Source organism: Pristiophorus japonicus, chromosome 5 (assembly GCF_044704955.1).
Source record: "Pristiophorus japonicus isolate sPriJap1 chromosome 5, sPriJap1.hap1, whole genome shotgun sequence".
NCBI classification, from domain to species: Eukaryota; Metazoa; Chordata; class Chondrichthyes; family Pristiophoridae; genus Pristiophorus; species Pristiophorus japonicus.
Genome location: NC_091981.1, coordinates 297,963,262 through 297,981,638, shown reverse-complemented (window position 1 = coordinate 297,981,638; position 18,377 = coordinate 297,963,262). Strand labels below are relative to the sequence as shown.

The following is an 18,377-nucleotide window of genomic DNA, read 5'->3' as shown; positions in this document are numbered from 1 at the left end:
CCCGTTAATCTCCAGATCACCGGGAGCGTTAAACAACGCCCCGTCATTTCTCCCCGAGCACTCGTGTTTCTGAGCGATAGAAATATCGGCGATGGGGGTCAGGGCTGCTCGGCCGGGGGGGGGCGGGAGGTCAGGCGATGAATCCTCCAGGAACAGGCCACCGAGAGTTGACAAGCCCTCAAATGTCCCTGGCCGGGAATGTCCCGGGTCCCGGACTCAGCGGTCCCCGGCGGAGTCACCACTACAGACGGTGGGATTGAGCGTGCGACCCGCCGATAGTTTCAGGCTGCCGGCTGAAGGAACTCTCAGCTTCCACACCATTCCCAATCTGACCATCCCGAGAACTCCCTTCCCCACTCAACGCCCACGCAGCAGCATTCGATCAATAACCACACAGCACGCAGGTTCAGGTCATTTTTTATTAAACGATCAGCATCCGGTAACCACAGCGCGCTGAAGGGGCAGGTCGCAGGCCGGCCGGAGAGAGGAAGACAGGGAGATGAACGTTTCCGAGCGAGCGAGAGAGAGACACACAGGGAAAGAACAGATGCGGTCCCCACGACCAGCGAATCAAACTCAATCCGCAGCAAATGGTCACCATTGGACGGGTTGGAATCCTGCTCATGGACCTGCAACTGGAACCAGGCACTTCATTAAACCAACGGAAAAACCAGACCGTGTGTGTGTGTGTGTGTCCAGGGGTCACTGATATCTCTCTCAGTCCAGGGGTCACTGATATCTCTCAGTCCAGGGGTCACTGATATCTCTCTCAGTCCAGGGGTCACTGATATCTCTCTGTGTGTCCAGGGGTCACTGATATCTCTCTCAGTCCAGGGGTCACTGATATCTCTCTGTGTGTCCAGGGGTCACTGATATCTCTCTCAGTCCAGGGGTCACTGATATCTCTCTGTGTGTCCAGGGGTCACTGATATCTCTCTCAGTCCAGGGGTCACTGAAATATCTCTGTCCAGGGGTCACTGAAATATCTCTGTCCAGGGGTCACTGATATCTCCCTGTGTGTCCAGGGGTCGCTGATATCACTCTCAGTCCAGGGGTCGCTGATATATCTCTGTCCAGGGGTCACTGAAATATCTCTGTCCAGGGGTCACTGATATCTCCCTGTGTGTCCAGGGGTCGCTGATATCACTCTCAGTCCAGGGGTCGCTGATATCTCTCTCAGTCCAGGGGTCACTGTATCTCTCTCTCTCACTCCAGGGGTCACTGATATCTCTCTGTGTATCCAGGGGTCACTGGTGTCTCTCTCACTCCAGGGGTCACTGATATCTCACTGTGTGTCCAGGGGTCACTGATATCTCTCTCTCTCAGTCCAGGGGTCACTGATATCTCTCTCTCTCAGTCCAGGGGTCACTAATATCTCTCTCAGTCCAGGGGTCGCTGATATCTTTCTCAGTCCAGGGGTCGCTGATATCTCTCTCAGTCCAGGGGTCACTGATATCTCTCTCAGTCCAGGGGTCCCTGATATCTCTCTCTCTCTCAGTCCAGGGGTCACTGATATCTCACTGTGTGTCCAGGGGTCACTGATATCTCTCTGTTTTTCCAGGGGTCACTGATATCTCTCTCAGCCTAGGGGTCACTGATATCTCTCTGTGTGTCCAGGGGTCACTGATATCTCTCTCTGTCCAGGGGTCACTGATATCACTCTCAGTCCAGGGGTCACTGATATCTCTCTCAGTCCAGGGGTCACTGATATCTCTCTGTGTGTCCAGAGGTCACTGATATCTCTCTCAGTCCAGGAGTCACTGATATCTCTCTCAGTCCAGGGGTCACTGATATCTCTCTCAGTCCAGGGGTCACTGATATCTCTCTGTGTGTCCAGGTGTCACTGATATCTCTCACAGTCCAGGGATCACTGATATCTCTCTGTGTGTCCAGGGGTCACTGATAAATCTCTCAGTCCAGGGGTCACTGATGTCTCTCTCAGTCCAGGGGTCACTGATATCTCTCTGTGTGTCCAGGGGTCACTGATATCTCTGTCAGTCCAGGGGTCACTGATATCTCTCTCAGCCCAGGGGTCACTGATATCTCACTGTGTGTCCAGGGGTCACTGATATCTCTCTGTGTGTGTCCAGGGGTCACTGAAATATCTCTGTCCAGGGGTCACTGATATCTCCCTGTGTGTCCAGGGGTCACTGATATCTCTCTCAGTCCAGGGGTCGCTGATATCTCTCTCAGTCCAGGGGTCGCTGATATCTCTCACAGTCCAGGGGTCGCTGATATCACTCTCAGTCCAGGGGTCACTGATATCTCTCTCAGTCCAGGGGTCACTGATATCTCTCTCAGTCCAGGGGTCGCTGATATCTCTCTCAGTCCAGGGGTCACTGATATCTCTCAGTCCAGGGGTCACTGTATCTCTCTCTCTCACTCCAGGGGTCACTGATATCTCTCTGTGTATCCAGGGGTCACTGGTGTCTCTCTCACTCCAGGGGTCACTGATATCTCACTGTGTGTCCAGGGGTCACTGATATCTCTCTCTCTCAGTCCAGGGGTCACTGATATCTCTCTCTCTCAGTCCAGGGGTCACTAATATCTCTCTCAGTCCAGGGGTCGCTGATATCTTTCTCAGTCCAGGGGTCGCTGATATCTCTCTCAGTCCAGGGGTCACTGATATCTCTCTCAGTCCAGGGGTCCCTGATATCTCTCTCTCTCAGTCCAGGGGTCACTGATATCTCACTGTGTGTCCAGGGGTCACTGATATCTCTCTGTTTTTCCAGGGGTCACTGATATCTCTCTCAGCCTAGGGGTCACTGATATCTCTCTGTGTGTCCAGGGGTCACTGATATCTCTCTCTGTCCAGGGGTCACTGATATCTCTCTCAGTCCAGGGGTCACTGATATCTCTCTCAGTCCAGGGGTCACTGATATCTCTCTGTGTGTCCAGAGGTCACTGATATCTCTCTCAGTCCAGGAGTCACTGATATCTCTCTCAGTCCAGGGGTCACTGATATCTCTCTCAGTCCAGGGGTCACTGATATCTCTCACAGTCCAGGGATCACTGATATCTCTCACAGTCCAGGGATCACTGATATCTCTCTGTGTGTCCAGGGGTCACTGATATATCTCTCAGTCCAGGGGTCACTGATATCTCTCTGTTTGTCCAGGGGTCACTGATATCTCTCTGTGTGTCCAGGGGTCACTGATATCTCTGTCAGTCCAGGGGTCACTGATATCTCTCTCAGCCCAGGGGTCACTGATATCTCACTGTGTGTCCAGGGGTCACTGATATCTCTCTGTGTGTGTCCAGGGGTCACTGAAATATCTCTGTCCAGGGGTCACTGATATCTCCCTGTGTGTCCAGGGGTCACTGATATCTCTCTCAGTCCAGGGGTCGCTGATATCTCTCACAGTCCAGGGGTCGCTGATATCACTCTCAGTCCAGGGGTCACTGATATCTCTCTCAGTCCAGGGGTCACTGATATCTCTCAGTCCAGGGGTCACTGATATCTCTCTCAGTCCAGGGGTCACTGATATCTCTCAGTCCAGGGGTCATTGATATCTCTCTCAGTCCAGGGGTCACTGATATCTCTCTCAGTCCAGGGGTCACTGATATATCTCTGTGTGTCCAGGGGTTACTGATATCTCTCTCAGTCCAGGGGTCACTGATATCTCTCTGTGTGTCCAGGGGTCACTGATATCTCTCTCAGTCCAGGAGTCACTGATATCTCTCTCAGTCCAGGGGTCACTGATATCTCTCTCAGTCCAGGGGTCACTGATATCTCTCTGTGTGTCCAGGGGTCACTGATATATCTCTCAGTCCAGGGGTCACTGATGTCTCTCTCAGTCCAGGGGTCACTGATATCTCTCTGTTTGTCCAGGGGTCACTGATATCTCTCTGTGTGTCCAGGGGTCACTGATATATCTCTCAGTCCAGGGGTCACTGATATCTCTCAGTCCAGGGGTCATTGATATCTCTCTCAGTCCAGGGGTCACTGATATCTCTCTCAGTCCAGGGGTCACTGATATCTCTCTCAGCCCAGGGGTCACTGATATCTCACTGTGTGTCCAGGGGTCACTGATATCTCTCTGTGTGTGTCCAGGGGTCACTGAAATATCTCTGTCCAGGGGTCACTGATATCTCCCTGTGTGTCCAGGGGTCACTGATATCTCTCTCAGTCCAGGGGTCGCTGATATCTCTCACAGTCCAGGGGTCGCTGATAGCACTCTCAGTCCAGGGGTCACTGATATCTCTCTCAGTCCAGGGGTCACTGATATCTCTCAGTCCAGGGGTCACTGATATCTCTCTCAGTCCAGGGGTCACTGATATCTCTCTCAGTCCAGGGGTCACTGATATCTCTCTCAGTCCAGGGGTCACTGATATCTCTCTCAGTCCAGGGGTCACTGATATCTCTCTGTGTGTCCAGGGGTCACTGATATCTCTCTCAGTCCAGGAGTCACTGATATCTCTCTCAGTCCAGGGGTCACTGATATCTCTCTCAGTCCAGGGGTCACTGATATCTCTCTGTGTGTCCAGGGGTCACTGATGTCTCTCTCCGTCCAGGGGTCACTGATATCTCTCTGTTTGTCCAGGGGTCACTGATATCTCTCTGTGTGTCCAGGGGTCACTGATATCTCTGTCAGTCCAGGGGTCACTGATATCTCTCTCAGCCCAGGGGTCACTGATATCTCACTGTGTGTCCAGGGGTCACTGATATCTCTCTCAGTCCAGGGGTCGCTGATATCTCTCACAGTCCAGGGGTCGCTGATATCACTCTCAGTCCAGGGGTCGCTGATATCTCTCTCAGTCCAGGGGTCACTGATATCTCTCAGTCCAGGGGTCATTGATATCTCTCTCAGTCCAGGGGTCACTGATATCTCTCTCAGTCCAGGGGTCACTGATATCTCTCTCAGTCCAGGGGTCACTGATATCTCTCTCAGTCCAGGGGTCGCTGATATCTTTCTCAGTCCAGGGGTCACTGATGTCTCTCTCAGTCCAGGGGTCACTGATATCTCTCTCTCTCAGTCCAGGGGTCACTGATATCTCACTGTGTGTCCAGGGGTCACTGATATCTCTCTGTGTGTCCAGGGGTCACTGATATCTCTCTCAGCCTAGGGGTCACTGATATCTCTCTGTGTGTCCAGGTGTCACTGATATCTCTCTCTGTCCAGGGGTCACTGATATCACTCTCAGTCCAGTGGTCACTGATATCTCTCTCAGTCCAGGGGTCACTGATATCTCTCTCAGTCCAGGAGTCACTGATATCTCTCTCAGTCCAGGGGTCACTGATATCTCTCTGTGTGTCCAGGTGTCACTGATATCTCTCACAGTCCAGGGGTCACCTATATCACTCTGTGTGTCCAGGGGTCACTGATATCTCTCTCAGTCCAGGGATCACTGATATCTCTCTGTGTGTCCAGGGGTCACTGATATATCTCTCTGTCCAGGGGTCACTGATATCTCTCTGTGTGTCCAGGTGTCACTGATATCTCTCACAGTCCAGGGATCACTGATATCTCTCTGTGTGTCCAGGGGTCACTGATATATCTCTCAGTCCAGGGGTCACTGATGTCTCTCTCAGTCCAGGGGTCACTGATATCTCTCTGTGTGTCCAGGGGTCACTGATATCTCTCTGTGTGTCCAGGGGTCACTGATATCTCACTGTGTGTCCAGGGGTCACTGATATCTCTCTGTGTGTGTCCAGGGGTCACTGAAATATCTCTGTCCAGGGGTCACTGATATCTCCCTGTGTGTCCAGGGGTCACTGATATCTCTCTCAGTCCAGGGGTCGCTGATATCTCTCACAGTCCAGGGGTCGCTGATATCACTCTCAGTCCAGGGGTCACTGATATCTCTCTCAGTCCAGGGGTCACTGATATCTCTCAGTCCAGGGGTCACTGATATCTCTCTCAGTCCAGGGGTCACTGATATCTCTCAGTCCAGGGGTCATTGATATCTCTCTCAGTCCAGGGGTCACTGATATCTCTCTCAGTCCAGGGGTCACTGATATATCTCTGTGTGTCCAGGGGTCACTGATATCTCTCTCTGTCCAGGGGTCACTGATATCGCTGTCAATCCAGGGGTCACTGATATCTCTCTCTCTCACTCCAGGGGTCACTGATATCTCTCTGTGTATCCAGGGGTCACTGGTGTCTCTCTCACTCCAGGGGTCACTGATATCTCTCTGTGTGTCCAGGGGTCACTGATATCTCTCTCTCTCAGTCTAGGGGTCACTGATATCTCTCTCAGTCCAGGGGTCACTGATATCTCTCTCAGTCCAGGGGTCGCTGATATCTTTCTCAGTCCAGGGGTCACTGATGTCTCTCTCAGTCCAGGGGTCACTGATATCTCTCTCTCTCAGTCCAGGGGTCACTGATATCTCACTGTGTGTCCAGGGGTCACTGATATCTCTCTGTGTGTCCAGGGGTCACTGATATCTCTCTCAGCCTAGGGGTCACTGATATCTCTCTGTGTGTCCAGGTGTCAGTGATATCTCTCTCTGTCCAGGGGTCACTGATATCACTCTCAGTCCAGTGGTCACTGATATCTCTCTCAGTCCAGGAGTCACTGATATCTCTCTGTGTGTCCAGGTGTCACTGATATCTCTCACAGTCCAGGGGTCACCTATATCACTCTGTGTGTCCAGGGGTCACTGATATCTCTCACAGTCCAGGGGTCACCTATATCACTCTGTGTGTCCAGGGGTCACTGATATCTCTCCCAGTCCAGGGGTCACTGATATCTCTCTCAGTCCAGGGGTCACTGATATCTCTCTGTGTGTCCAGGTGTCACTGATATCTCTCTCTGTCCAGGGGTCACTGATATCACTCTCAGTCCAGTGGTCACTGATATCTCTCTCAGTCCAGGGGTCACTGATATCTCTCTGTGTGTCCAGGTGTCACTGATATCTCTCACAGTCCAGGGATCACTGATATCTCTCTGTGTGTCCAGGGGTCACTGATATATCTCTCAGTCCAGGGGTCACTGATGTCTCTCTCAGTCCAGGGGTCACTGATATCTCTCTGTTTGTCCAGGGGTCACTGATATCTCTCTGTGTGTCCAGGGGTCACTGATATCTCTGTCAGTCCAGGGGTCACTGATATCTCTCTCAGCCCAGGGGTCACTGATATCTCACTGTGTGTCCAGGGGTCACTGATATCTCTCTGTGTGTGTCCAGGGGTCACTGAAATATCTCTGTCCAGGGGTCACTGATATCTCCCTGTGTGTCCAGGGGTCACTGATATCTCTCTCAGTCCAGGGGTCGCTGATATCTCTCACAGTCCAGGGGTCGCTGATATCACTCTCAGTCCAGGGGTCACTGATATCTCTCTCAGTCCAGGGGTCACTGATATCTCTCAGTCCAGGGGTCACTGATATCTCTCTCAGTCCAGGGGTCACTGATATCTCTCAGTCCAGGGGTCATTGATATCTCTCTCAGTCCAGGGGTCACTGATATCTCTCTCAGTCCAGGGGTCACTGATATATCTCTGTGTGTCCAGGGGTTACTGATATCTCTCTCAGTCCAGGGGTCACTGATATCTCTCTGTGTGTCCAGGGGTCACTGATATCTCTCTCAGTCCAGGAGTCACTGATATCTCTCTCAGTCCAGGGGTCACTGATATCTCTCTCAGTCCAGGGGTCACTGATATCTCTCTGTGTGTCCAGGGGTCACTGATATATCTCTCAGTCCAGGGGTCACTGATGTCTCTCTCAGTCCAGGGGTCACTGATATCTCTCTGTTTGTCCAGGGGTCACTGATATCTCTCTGTGTGTCCAGGGGTCACTGATATCTCTCTCAGCCCAGGGGTCACTGATATCTCACTGTGTGTCCAGGGGTCACTGATATCTCTCTCAGTCCAGGGGTCGCTGATATCTCTCACAGTCCAGGGGTCGCTGATATCACTCTCAGTCCAGGGGTCACTGATATCTCTCTCAGTCCAGGGGTCACTGATATCTCTCAGTCCAGGGGTCACTGATATCTCTCTCAGTCCAGGGGTCACTGATATCTCTCAGTCCAGGGGTCATTGATATCTCTCTCAGTCCAGGGGTCACTGATATCTCTCTCAGTCCAGGGGTCACTGATATCTCTCTCAGTCCAGGGGTCACTGATATCTCTCTCTCTCACTCCAGGGGTCACTGATATCTCTCTGTGTATCCAGGGGTCACTGGTGTCTCTCTCACTCCAGGGGTCACTGATATCTCTCTGTGTGTCCAGGGGTCACTGATATCTCTCTCTCTCAGTCCAGGGGTTACTGATATCTCTCTCAGTCCAGGGGTCACTGATATCTCTCTCAGTCCAGGGGTCGCTGATATCTTTCTCAGTCCAGGGGTCACTGATGTCTCTCTCAGTCCAGGGGTCACTGATATCTCTCTCTCTCAGTCCAGGGGTCACTGATATCTCACTGTGTGTCCAGGGGTCACTGATATCTCTCTGTGTGTCCAGGGGTCACTGATATCTCTCTCAGCCTAGGGGTCACTGATATCTCTCTGTGTGTCCAGGTGTCACTGATATCTCTCTCTGTCCAGGGGTCGCTGATATCTTTCTCAGTCCAGGGGTCACTGATGTCTCTCTCAGTCCAGGGGTCACTGATATCTCTCTCTCTCAGTCCAGGGGTCACTGATATCTCACTGTGTGTCCAGGGGTCACTGATATCTCTCTGTGTGTCCAGGGGTCACTGATATCGCTGTCAGTCCAGGGGTCACTGATATCTCTCTCTCTCACTCCAGGGGTCACTGATATCTCTCTGTGTATCCAGGGGTCACTGGTGTCTCTCTCACTCCAGGGGTCACTGATATCTCTCTGTGTGTCCAGGGGTCACTGATATCTCTCTCTCTCAGTCTAGGGGTCACTGATATCTCTCTCAGTCCAGGGGTCACTGATATCTCTCTCAGTCCAGGGGTCGCTGATATCTTTCTCAGTCCAGGGGTCACTGATGTCTCTCTCAGTCCAGGGGTCACTGATATCTCTCTCTCTCAGTCCAGGGGTCACTGATATCTCACTGTGTGTCCAGGGGTCACTGATATCTCTCTGTGTGTCCAGGGGTCACTGATATCTCTCTCAGCCTAGGGGTCACTGATATCTCTCTGTGTGTCCAGGTGTCACTGATATCTCTCTCTGTCCAGGGGTCACTGATATCACTCTCAGTCCAGTGGACACTGATATCTCTCTCAGTCCAGGGGTCACTGATATCTCTCTCAGTCCAGGAGTCACTGATATCTCTCTGTGTGTCCAGGTGTCACTGATATCTCTCACAGTCCAGGGGTCACCTATATCACTCTGTGTGTCCAGGGGTCACTGATATCTCTCTCAGTGCAGGGATCACTGATATCTCTCTGTGTGTCCAGGGGTCACTGATATATCTCTCAGTCCAGGGGTCACTGATGTCTCTCTCAGTCCAGGGGTCACTGATATCTCTCTGTGTGTCCAGGGGTCACTGATATCTCTCTCTGTCCAGGGGTCACTGATATCTCTGTCAGTCCAGGGGTCACTGATATCTCTCTGTGTGTCCAGGGGTCACTGATATCTCTGTCAGTCCAGGGGTCACTGATATCTCTCTCAGCCCAGGGGTCACTGATATCTCACTGTGTGTCCAGGGGTCACTGATATCTCTCTGTGTGTGTCCAGGGGTCACTGAAATATCTCTGTCCAGGGGTCACTGATATCTCTCTCAGTCCAGGGGTCGCTGATATCTCTCACAGTCCAGGGGTCGCTGATATCACTCTGTCCAGGGGTCACTGATATCTCTCTGTGTGTCCAGGGGTCACTGATATCTCTCTGTGTGTCCAGGGGTCACTGATATCTCTCTCAGCCTAGGGGTCACTGATATCTCTCTGTGTGTCCAGGGGTCACTGATATCTCTCTGTGTGTCCAGGGGTCACTGATATCTCTGTCTGTCCAGGGGTCACTGATATCTCTCTGTGTGTCCAGGGGTCACTGATATCTCTGTCAGTCCAGGGGTCACAGATATCTCTCTCAGTCCAGGGGTCACTGATATCTCTCTCTCTCACTCCAGGGGTCATTGATATCTCTCTGTGTGTCCAGGGGTCACTGATATCTCACTGTGTGTCCAGGGGTCACTGATATCTCTCTGTGTGTCCAGGGGTCACTGATATCTCTCTCAGCCTAGGGGTCACTGATATCTCTCTGTGTGTGTCCAGGGGTCACTGAAATCTCTCTGTCCAGGGGTCACTGATATCTCTCTGTGTGTCCAGGGGTCACTGATATCTCTCTCTGTCCAGGGGACACTGATATCTCTCTCAGTCGAGGGGTCACTGATATCTCTCTCAGTCCAGGGGTCACTGATATCTCTCTCAGTCCAGGGGTCACTGATATCTCTCTCAGACCAGGGGTCACTGATATCTCTCTGTGTGTCCAATGGTCATTGATATCTCTCTCAGTCCAGCGGTCACAGATATCTCTCTCTGTCCAGGGGACACTGATACCTCTCTCAGTCCAGGGGTCACTGATATCTCTCTCAGTTCAGGGGTCACTGATATCTCTCTGTGTGTCCAATGGTCATTGATATCTCTCTCAGTCCAGGGGTCACAGATATCTCTCTCAGTCCAGGGGTCACTGATATCTCTGTCTGTCCAGGGGTCACTGATATCTCTCTCAGCCCAGGGGTCACTGATATCTCTCTCAGTCCAGGGGTCACTGATATCTCTCTCAGTCCAGGGGTCACTGATATCTCTCTGTCCAGGGGTCACTGATATCTCTCAGTCCAGGGGTCACTGATATCTCTCTCAGTCCAGGGGTCAATGGCATCTCTCTCAGTCCAGGGATCACTGGTATCTCTCTCAGTCCAGGGGTCAATGATATCTCTCTCAGTCCAGGGATCACAGGTATCTCTCTCAGTCCAGGGATCACTGGTATCTCTCTCAGTCCAGGGGTCACTGATATCTCTCTGTGTGTCCAGGGGTCACTGATATCTCTCTCAGTCCAGGGGTCACTGATAACTCTTTCAGTCCAGGGGTCACTGACATCTCTCTCAGTCCAGGGGTCACTGATATTTCTCTCAGTCCAGGGGCCACTGATATTTCTCTCAGTCCAGGGGTCACTGATATCTCTCTCAGTCCGGGGGTCACTGATATCTCTCTCAGTCCAGGGGTCACTGATATCTCTCTCAGTCCAGGGGTCACTGATATCTCTCTCAGTCCAGGGGTCACAGATATCTCTCTCAGTCCAGGGGTCACTGATATCTCTCTCTCTCACTCCAGGGGTCATTGATATCTCTCTGTGTGTCCAGGGGTCACTGATATCTCACTGTGTGTCCAGGGGTCACTGATATCTCTCTGTGTGTCCAGGGGTCACTGATATCTCTCTCAGCCTAGGGGTCACTGATATCTCTCTGTGTGTGTCCAGGGGTCACTGAAATCTCTCTGTCCAGGGGTCACTGATATCTCTCTGTGTGTCCAGGGGTCACTGATATCTCTCTCTGTCCAGGGGACACTGATATCTCTCTCAGTCGAGGGGTCACTGATATCTCTCTCAGTCCAGGGGTCACTGATATCTCTCTCAGTCCAGGGGTCACTGATATCTCTCTCAGACCAGGGGTCACTGATATCTCTCTGTGTGTCCAATGGTCATTGATATCTCTCTCAGTCCAGCGGTCACAGATATCTCTCTCTGTCCAGGGGACACTGATACCTCTCTCAGTCCAGGGGTCACTGATATCTCTCTCAGTTCAGGGGTCACTGATATCTCTCTGTGTGTCCAATGGTCATTGATATCTCTCTCAGTCCAGGGGTCACAGATATCTCTCTCAGTCCAGGGGTCACTGATATCTCTGTCTGTCCAGGGGTCACTGATATCTCTCTCAGCCCAGGGGTCACTGATATCTCTCTCAGTCCAGGGGTCACTGATATCTCTCTCAGCCCAGGGGTCACTGATATCTCTCTCAGTCCAGGGGTCACTGATATCTCTCTGTCCAGGGGTCACTGATATCTCTCAGTCCAGGGGTCACTGATATCTCTCTCAGTCCAGGGGTCAATGGCATCTCTCTCAGTCCAGGGATCACTGGTATCTCTCTCAGTCCAGGGGTCAATGATATCTCTCTCAGTCCAGGGATCACAGGTATCTCTCTCAGTCCAGGGATCACTGGTATCTCTCTCAGTCCAGGGGTCACTGATATCTCTCTGTGTGTCCAGGGGTCACTGATATCTCTCTCAGTCCAGGGGTCACTGATAACTCTTTCAGTCCAGGGGTCACTGACATCTCTCTCAGTCCAGGGGTCACTGATATTTCTCTCAGTCCAGGGGCCACTGATATTTCTCTCAGTCCAGGGGTCACTGATATCTCTCTCAGTCCGGGGGTCACTGATATCTCTCTCAGTCCAGGGGTCACTGATATCTCTCTCAGTCCAGGGGTCACTGATATCTCTCTCAGTCCAGGGGTCACTGATATTTCTCTCAGTCCGGGGGTCACTGATATCTCTGTGTGTGTGTTTCCAGGGGTCACTGATATCTCTCTCAGTCCAGGGTCCCTGAGTCCCGGACTCTGTGGGTTTGTGGGGATGGATTGCTCTGACACCTACCCTGTGATTGTCCGTGCTGCCACTCAGTGGTAATGCTCGCTCCCAAACACGGTGACCTCAGCCAGGGCCAGAGACGCGTACCGGTCTGGAATCACCACGGTAACGTATCGGCCGGGCATCCCATTGCAGGCGAAGTGCTGAGTTTCTCCGGGGCCGATGGACCTGACCACTCCACACCTATCGACATAGGAAAATCGGGACGTTAGGAACGGGACGTGGCCACGCGGGCCGTCGTCGAAACTGCTCCGCAATGGCTGACCACTGCCTCACCTCCATCTATCCACTTCTGCTCCATACCCCTCGCTACCCTTACCCAAATCTATCGATCTCAGCCTTGATAGTTCGGATTGACTCCCAGCATCCATTGACCAGGGAACTTACTCGTCGGCAGAGTTTGCCTGTAGCTAGAGTTTGCCTTTCGCTGGGCTTTCCCTGTTGTTGGGGTTTGCCTGTAATAGGCGTTGCCTGAAGCTGGGGGTTGCCTGTAGCTGTAGTTTCCCCATAGCTGGGATTTGCCTGTAGCTGGGGTTTGCCTGAAGCTGGGTTTGCATGTCGATGGGGTTTGCCTGTAATTGGAGTGTGCCAGTAGCTGGAGTTTGCCTGTAGTTGGGCTTTGCCTGTAACTGGAGTTTGCCTGTAGCTGGAGTTTGTCTGTATTCGGGGTTGCTTGTAGCTGGGGTTTGCCTGTAGTTGAGGTTTGCCTGTAGCTGGGTTTTGCCTGTAGCTAGAGTTTACCTGTAGCTTGGCTGTGCTGTAGCTGGGCTTTGTAGCTGGTTACCTGTAGGGGTTTTCCTGTAGCTGGGGGTATGCCTGTAGTTATGGTTTGCCTGTAGCTGGAGTTTGCCTATATTTGGAGTATGCCTGTAGCTGGGGTTTGCCGGTAGCTAGGGTATGCCTGCAGTTTTGGTTTGCCTGTAGCTGGGGTTTGCCTGTAGTTGTGGCTTGCCTGTAGCTGGGTTTTGCCTGTAGCTGAGCTTTGCCTGAAGCTGGAGTTTGCCTGTAGTTGGGGTCTGCCTATAACTTGGGTTTGCCTGTAGCTGGGCGTTGCCTGTAGCTAGGGTCTGCCTGTAGGTGGGGTTTGCCTGTATGTGGGGTTTGCCTGTTGCTAGGCTTTGCCTGTAGCTGGAGTGGCCTGTAGCTGGGGTTTGCTTGTAGCTGGAGTTTGTCTTAGTTGGGGTTTGCCTGTAGCTGGCGTTTGCCTATAGTTGGGATTTCTAGATGGAGTTTGCCTGTAGCTGGAGTGTGCCTGTATCTGGGGTTTGCCTGTAGCTGGGGTTTGCTTGTAGCTGGAGTTTGCCTGTAGTTTTGGTTTGCCTGTAGTTGGGGTTTGCCTGTAGCTGGAGTCTGCCTGTAGGAGTCTGCCTGTATCTGAGGTTTGTCTGTAGTTGGGGTTGGTCTTTAGTGCAGTGTGCCTGTAGGCGGGTTCTGCAGCTGGGGTTTGCCTGTAGTTGGAGGTTTGCCTGTAGTTGGAAGTTTGCCTGTAGTTGGAGGTTTGCCTGTAGCTGGAGGTTGCCTGTTCGGGTTTGCCTGTAGCTGGGCTATGCCTGTAGGTGAAATTGCCTGTAGCTGGGGTTTGCCTGTAGTTGGGGTTTGCCTATAGCTGATGTGTGCCACTAGGTGGGGTTGCTTGTAGCTGGGGTTTGCCTGTAGCTGGGGTTTGCCTGTAGCTGGGGTTTGCCTGTTGCTGGGGTTTTCCTGTAGTTGGAGGTTTGCCGTTAGCTGGGGTCTGCCTGTAGGTGGGGTTTGCCTGTAGGTGGGGTTTTCCTGCAATTGGAGGCTTGCCTGTAGCTCGGGTTTGCCTGTAGTTGTAGTCTGCCTGTTGTTGCCATTTACCTTGCATTGGATTTGCCGTTGTTTTCCAGCGAGTCTCCGATGAGAATCACCGCCTCGTTGAGGGTCTCTGTGCAGCAGTCCATCCTGTTGGTGACGGACACGGTGACCACTCTGAAGGACCTCAACAGATCCAGCCTCCACCAGGGCTCCTGCTCGGCGGTGGTGATAGAGCAGGAGCCTAGGTTGCAGTTGGTGCTCGGGTTCCCATCCACTGCATTGATCGCGTTTCCCAGGTAACTGTCCAGGCTTGACTGAGTGGGTCTCCCTTGCAGAGCTAAGTTGATGTCTAAAGGTCAAACAGAGAGATTTGTGAGAGTTCCACTCGGTGTGCCCTAACCTGCCCAACACAGATAAATAGGCACTGCTCACGATGCAGTCTCCTCGACAGTAGAGAGACCAAACGCAGATTGGGTGACCGCTAAGAGTGACCCTGAGCTTCCGGTCGCCTGTCACTTTAATTCTCCACTCCATTCCCACTCTGACCTCTCCGTCCTCGGCCTCCTACACTGTTCCAATGATGCCCAACGCAAGCTCGAGGAACAGTACCTCATCTTTCGTTTAGGCACTTTACAGCCTTCTGGACTCAACATCAGAAATAGGAGCAGGATTCGGCCATTTGGCCCCTTGAGCCTGCTCCGCCATTCAATAAGATCATGGCTGATCTGATCTTAAATATGGAGACCAAAACTGTACACAATACTCCAGGTGTGGCCTCACCAATACCCTGTACAGTTGTAGCAAGACTTCCCTACTTTTACTACAGTTGTACAGGGCCTTAGTGAGGCCACCCCTTAAATATTGTGTTCAGTTTTGGTCTCCTAATCTGAGGAAGGACATCCTTGCTATTGAGGGAGTGCAGCGAAGGTTCACCAGACTGACATATGAAGAAAGACTGGATCGACTGGGCTTATACTCAATGGAATTTAGAAGAATGAGAGGGGGATCTCATAGAAACATATAAAATTCTGACGGGACTGGACAGGTTAGATGGAGAAAGAATGTTCCTGATGTTGGGGAAGTCCAGAACCAGGGGTCACAGTCTAAGGATAAAGAGTAAGCCATTTAGGACCGAGATGAGGAGAAACTTCTTCACTCAGAGAGTTGTTAACCTGTGGAATTCTCTACCAGAGTTGTTGATGCCAGTTCATTGGATATATTCAAGAGGGAGTTAGCTATGGCCCTTACGGCTAAAGGGATCAAGGGGTATGGAGAGAAAGCAGGAAAGGGATACTGAGGGAATGATCAGCCATGATCTTATTGAATGGTGGTGCAGGCTCGAAGGGCCGAATGGCCTACTCCTGCACCTATTCTCTATGTTTCTATGTTTATACTCCATCCCCCTTGCAACAGTTTCAGCCCATAATCTCTGCCCCTATTCTTTCCCACAGCAGCTGATGATGATTCTGCCATCTCCATTTACACCCTCTCTAGACTCATCTTTTGTTTCTTAACTTGTCCCATTACCATCTCCTTTTGCCCTGCACCATCATACCTTTTGTCTCTAATCTCTCCTGCTTTCCACCCTATCACTGACCTTCCCTTTTGTTATTTCCTCCCCTCCCCCCTTTCCCTGCCCCTACATTTGCTTAAAAACCTGCTACATCTCTAACTTTTTCCAGCTCTGACGAAGGGTCATCGATCAGAAACGATAACTCTGTTTCTCTCCACAGATGCTGCCTGACCCGCTGAGTATTGCCAGCATTTTCTGTTTTTATTTCAGATTTCCAGCATCCGTAGTATCTTGCTTTTGTAAAATAACCACCCTGTTGGTTCCCTGTCCTTATCTTGCTGGTGGGATACAGTTTAATTCCACACCTTGCTATTCCAACAATCTCCTGGCCAGCCTTCCACATTCTACCCTCCGTACACCTCAACTCATCCAAAACTCTGCTGCCCCGTGTCCTAACTCACACCGAGTCCTGTTCACCCATCACCCCTGTGCTCGCTGACCCGTGTCCTAACTCGCACCCAGTCCTGTTCACCCATCACCCCTGTGCTCGCTGACCCGTGTCCTAACTCGCACCCAGTCCTGTTCACCCATCACCCCCTGTGCTCGCTGACCCGTGTCCTAACTCGCACCAAGTCCCACTCACTCATCACCCCCTGTGCTCGCTGACCCGTGTCCTAACTCGCACCAAGTCCCACTCACTCATCACCTCCTGTGCTCGCTGACCCATGTCCTAATCCGCACCGAGTCCCGCTCACCCATCACCCCTGTGCTCGCTGACCCGTGTCCTAACTCGCACCAAGTCCCACTCACTCATCACCCCCTGTGCTCGCTGACCCATGTCCTAACTCGCACCAAGTCCCACTCACTCATCACCTCCTGTGCTCGCTGACCCATGTCCTAATCCGCACCGAGTCCTGCTCACCCATCACCCCTGTGCTCGCTGACCCGTCTCCTAACTCGCACTGAGTCCCACTCACCCATCACCTCCTGTGCTCGCTGACCCATGTCCTAACTCACACCCAGTCCTGTTCACCCATCACCCCCTGTGCTCACTGACCCGTGTCCTAACCCGCACCGAGTCCCGTTCACCCATCACCTCCTGTGTTCGCTGACCCATGTCCTAACTCGCACCCAGTCCTGTTCACCCATCACCCCCTGTGCTCACTGACCCGTGTCCTAACCCGCACCGAGTCCTGTTCACCCATCACCCCCTGTGCTCACTGACCCATGTCCTAACTCGCACCGAGTCCCACTCACCCATCACCTCCTGTGCTCGCTGACCCATGTCCTAACTCGCACCCAGTCCTGTTCACCCATCACCTCCTGTGCTCACTGACCCGTGTCCTAACTCACAACGGATCCTGTTCACCCATCACCCCCTGTGCTCGCTGCCTGTGTCCTAACTCGCACCCAGTCCTGTTCACCCATCACCCCCTGTGCTCGCTGACCTGTGTCCTAACTCACACCGAGTCCCACTCACCCATCACCCCCTGTGCTCACTGACCCGTGTCCCAACTCGCACCAAGTCCCGCTCACCCATCACCCCCTGTGCTCGCTGACCTGTATCCTAACTTGCACCCAGTCCTGTTCACCCATCACCCCCTGTGCTCGCTGACACGTGTCCTAACTCGCACCGAGTCCCGCTCACCTATCACCCCCTGTGCTCGCTGACCCATGTCCTAACTCGCAGATTCCCGCTCACCCATCACCCCCTGTGTTCGCTGACCCATGTCCTAACTCGCACCAAGTCCCGTTCACCCATCACCTCCTGTGCTCGCTGACCCCGTGTCCTAACTCGCACCGAGTCCCGTTCACCCATCACCCCCTGTGCTCGCTGCCTGTGTCCTAACCTGCACCGAGTCCCGTTCACCCATCACCCCTGTGCTCGCTGCTCCGTGTCCTAACTCGCACCAAGTCCCGCTCACCCATCACCCCCTGTGCTCGCAGCCCCGTGTCCTAACTCGCACCAAGTCCCACTCACCCATCACCCCCTGTGCTCGCTGACCTGTGTCCTAACTCACACCGAGTCCCACTCACCCATCACCCCCTGTGCTCACTGACCCGTGTCCCAACTCGCACCAAGTCCCGCTCACCCATCACCCCCTGTGCTCGCTGACCTGTATCCTAACTTGCACCCAGTCCTGTTCACCCATCACCCCCTGTGCTCGCTGACACGTGTCCTAACTCGCACCGAGTCCCGCTCACCTATCACCCCCTGTGCTCGCTGACCCATGTCCTAACTCGCAGATTCCCGCTCACCCATCACCCCCTGTGCTCACTGACCCATGTCCTAACTCGCACCAAGTCCCGTTCACCCATCACCTCCTGTGCTCGCTGACCCCGTGTCCTAACTCGCACCGAGTCCCGTTCACCCATCACCTCCTGTGCTCGCTGACCCCGTGTCCTAACTCGCACCGAGTCCCGTTCACCCATCACCTCCTGTGCTCGCTGACCCCGTGTCCTAACTTGCACCGAGTCCCGTTCACCCATCACCCCTGTGCTCGCTGCTCCGTGTCCTAACTCGCACCAAGTCCCGCTCACCCATCACCCCCTGTGCTCGCTGACCTACATTGGCTCCTGGTTAAACAACGCCTTGACTTTAAAATCCT

General features: G+C 52.8%; 1 protein-coding gene across 1 annotated transcript in view; it reads right to left on the bottom strand.

Moving 5' to 3' along the window:
* Positions 1-401: 401 nt before the first annotated feature.
* Positions 402-18,377, bottom strand: part of LOC139264038 (fucolectin-4-like) — a 43,157-nt gene continuing 25,181 nt past the window's right edge. The window contains exons 3-5 of the mRNA XM_070880137.1: positions 14,319-14,604; positions 12,486-12,662; positions 402-635 (exon numbers count right to left, since the gene is read on the bottom strand). Of these exons, the coding sequence (XP_070736238.1) occupies positions 12,509-12,662; positions 14,319-14,604 (440 nt within the window). The 3' untranslated portion in view covers positions 402-635; positions 12,486-12,508. The remainder of the gene's footprint in view (positions 636-12,485; positions 12,663-14,318; positions 14,605-18,377) is intronic.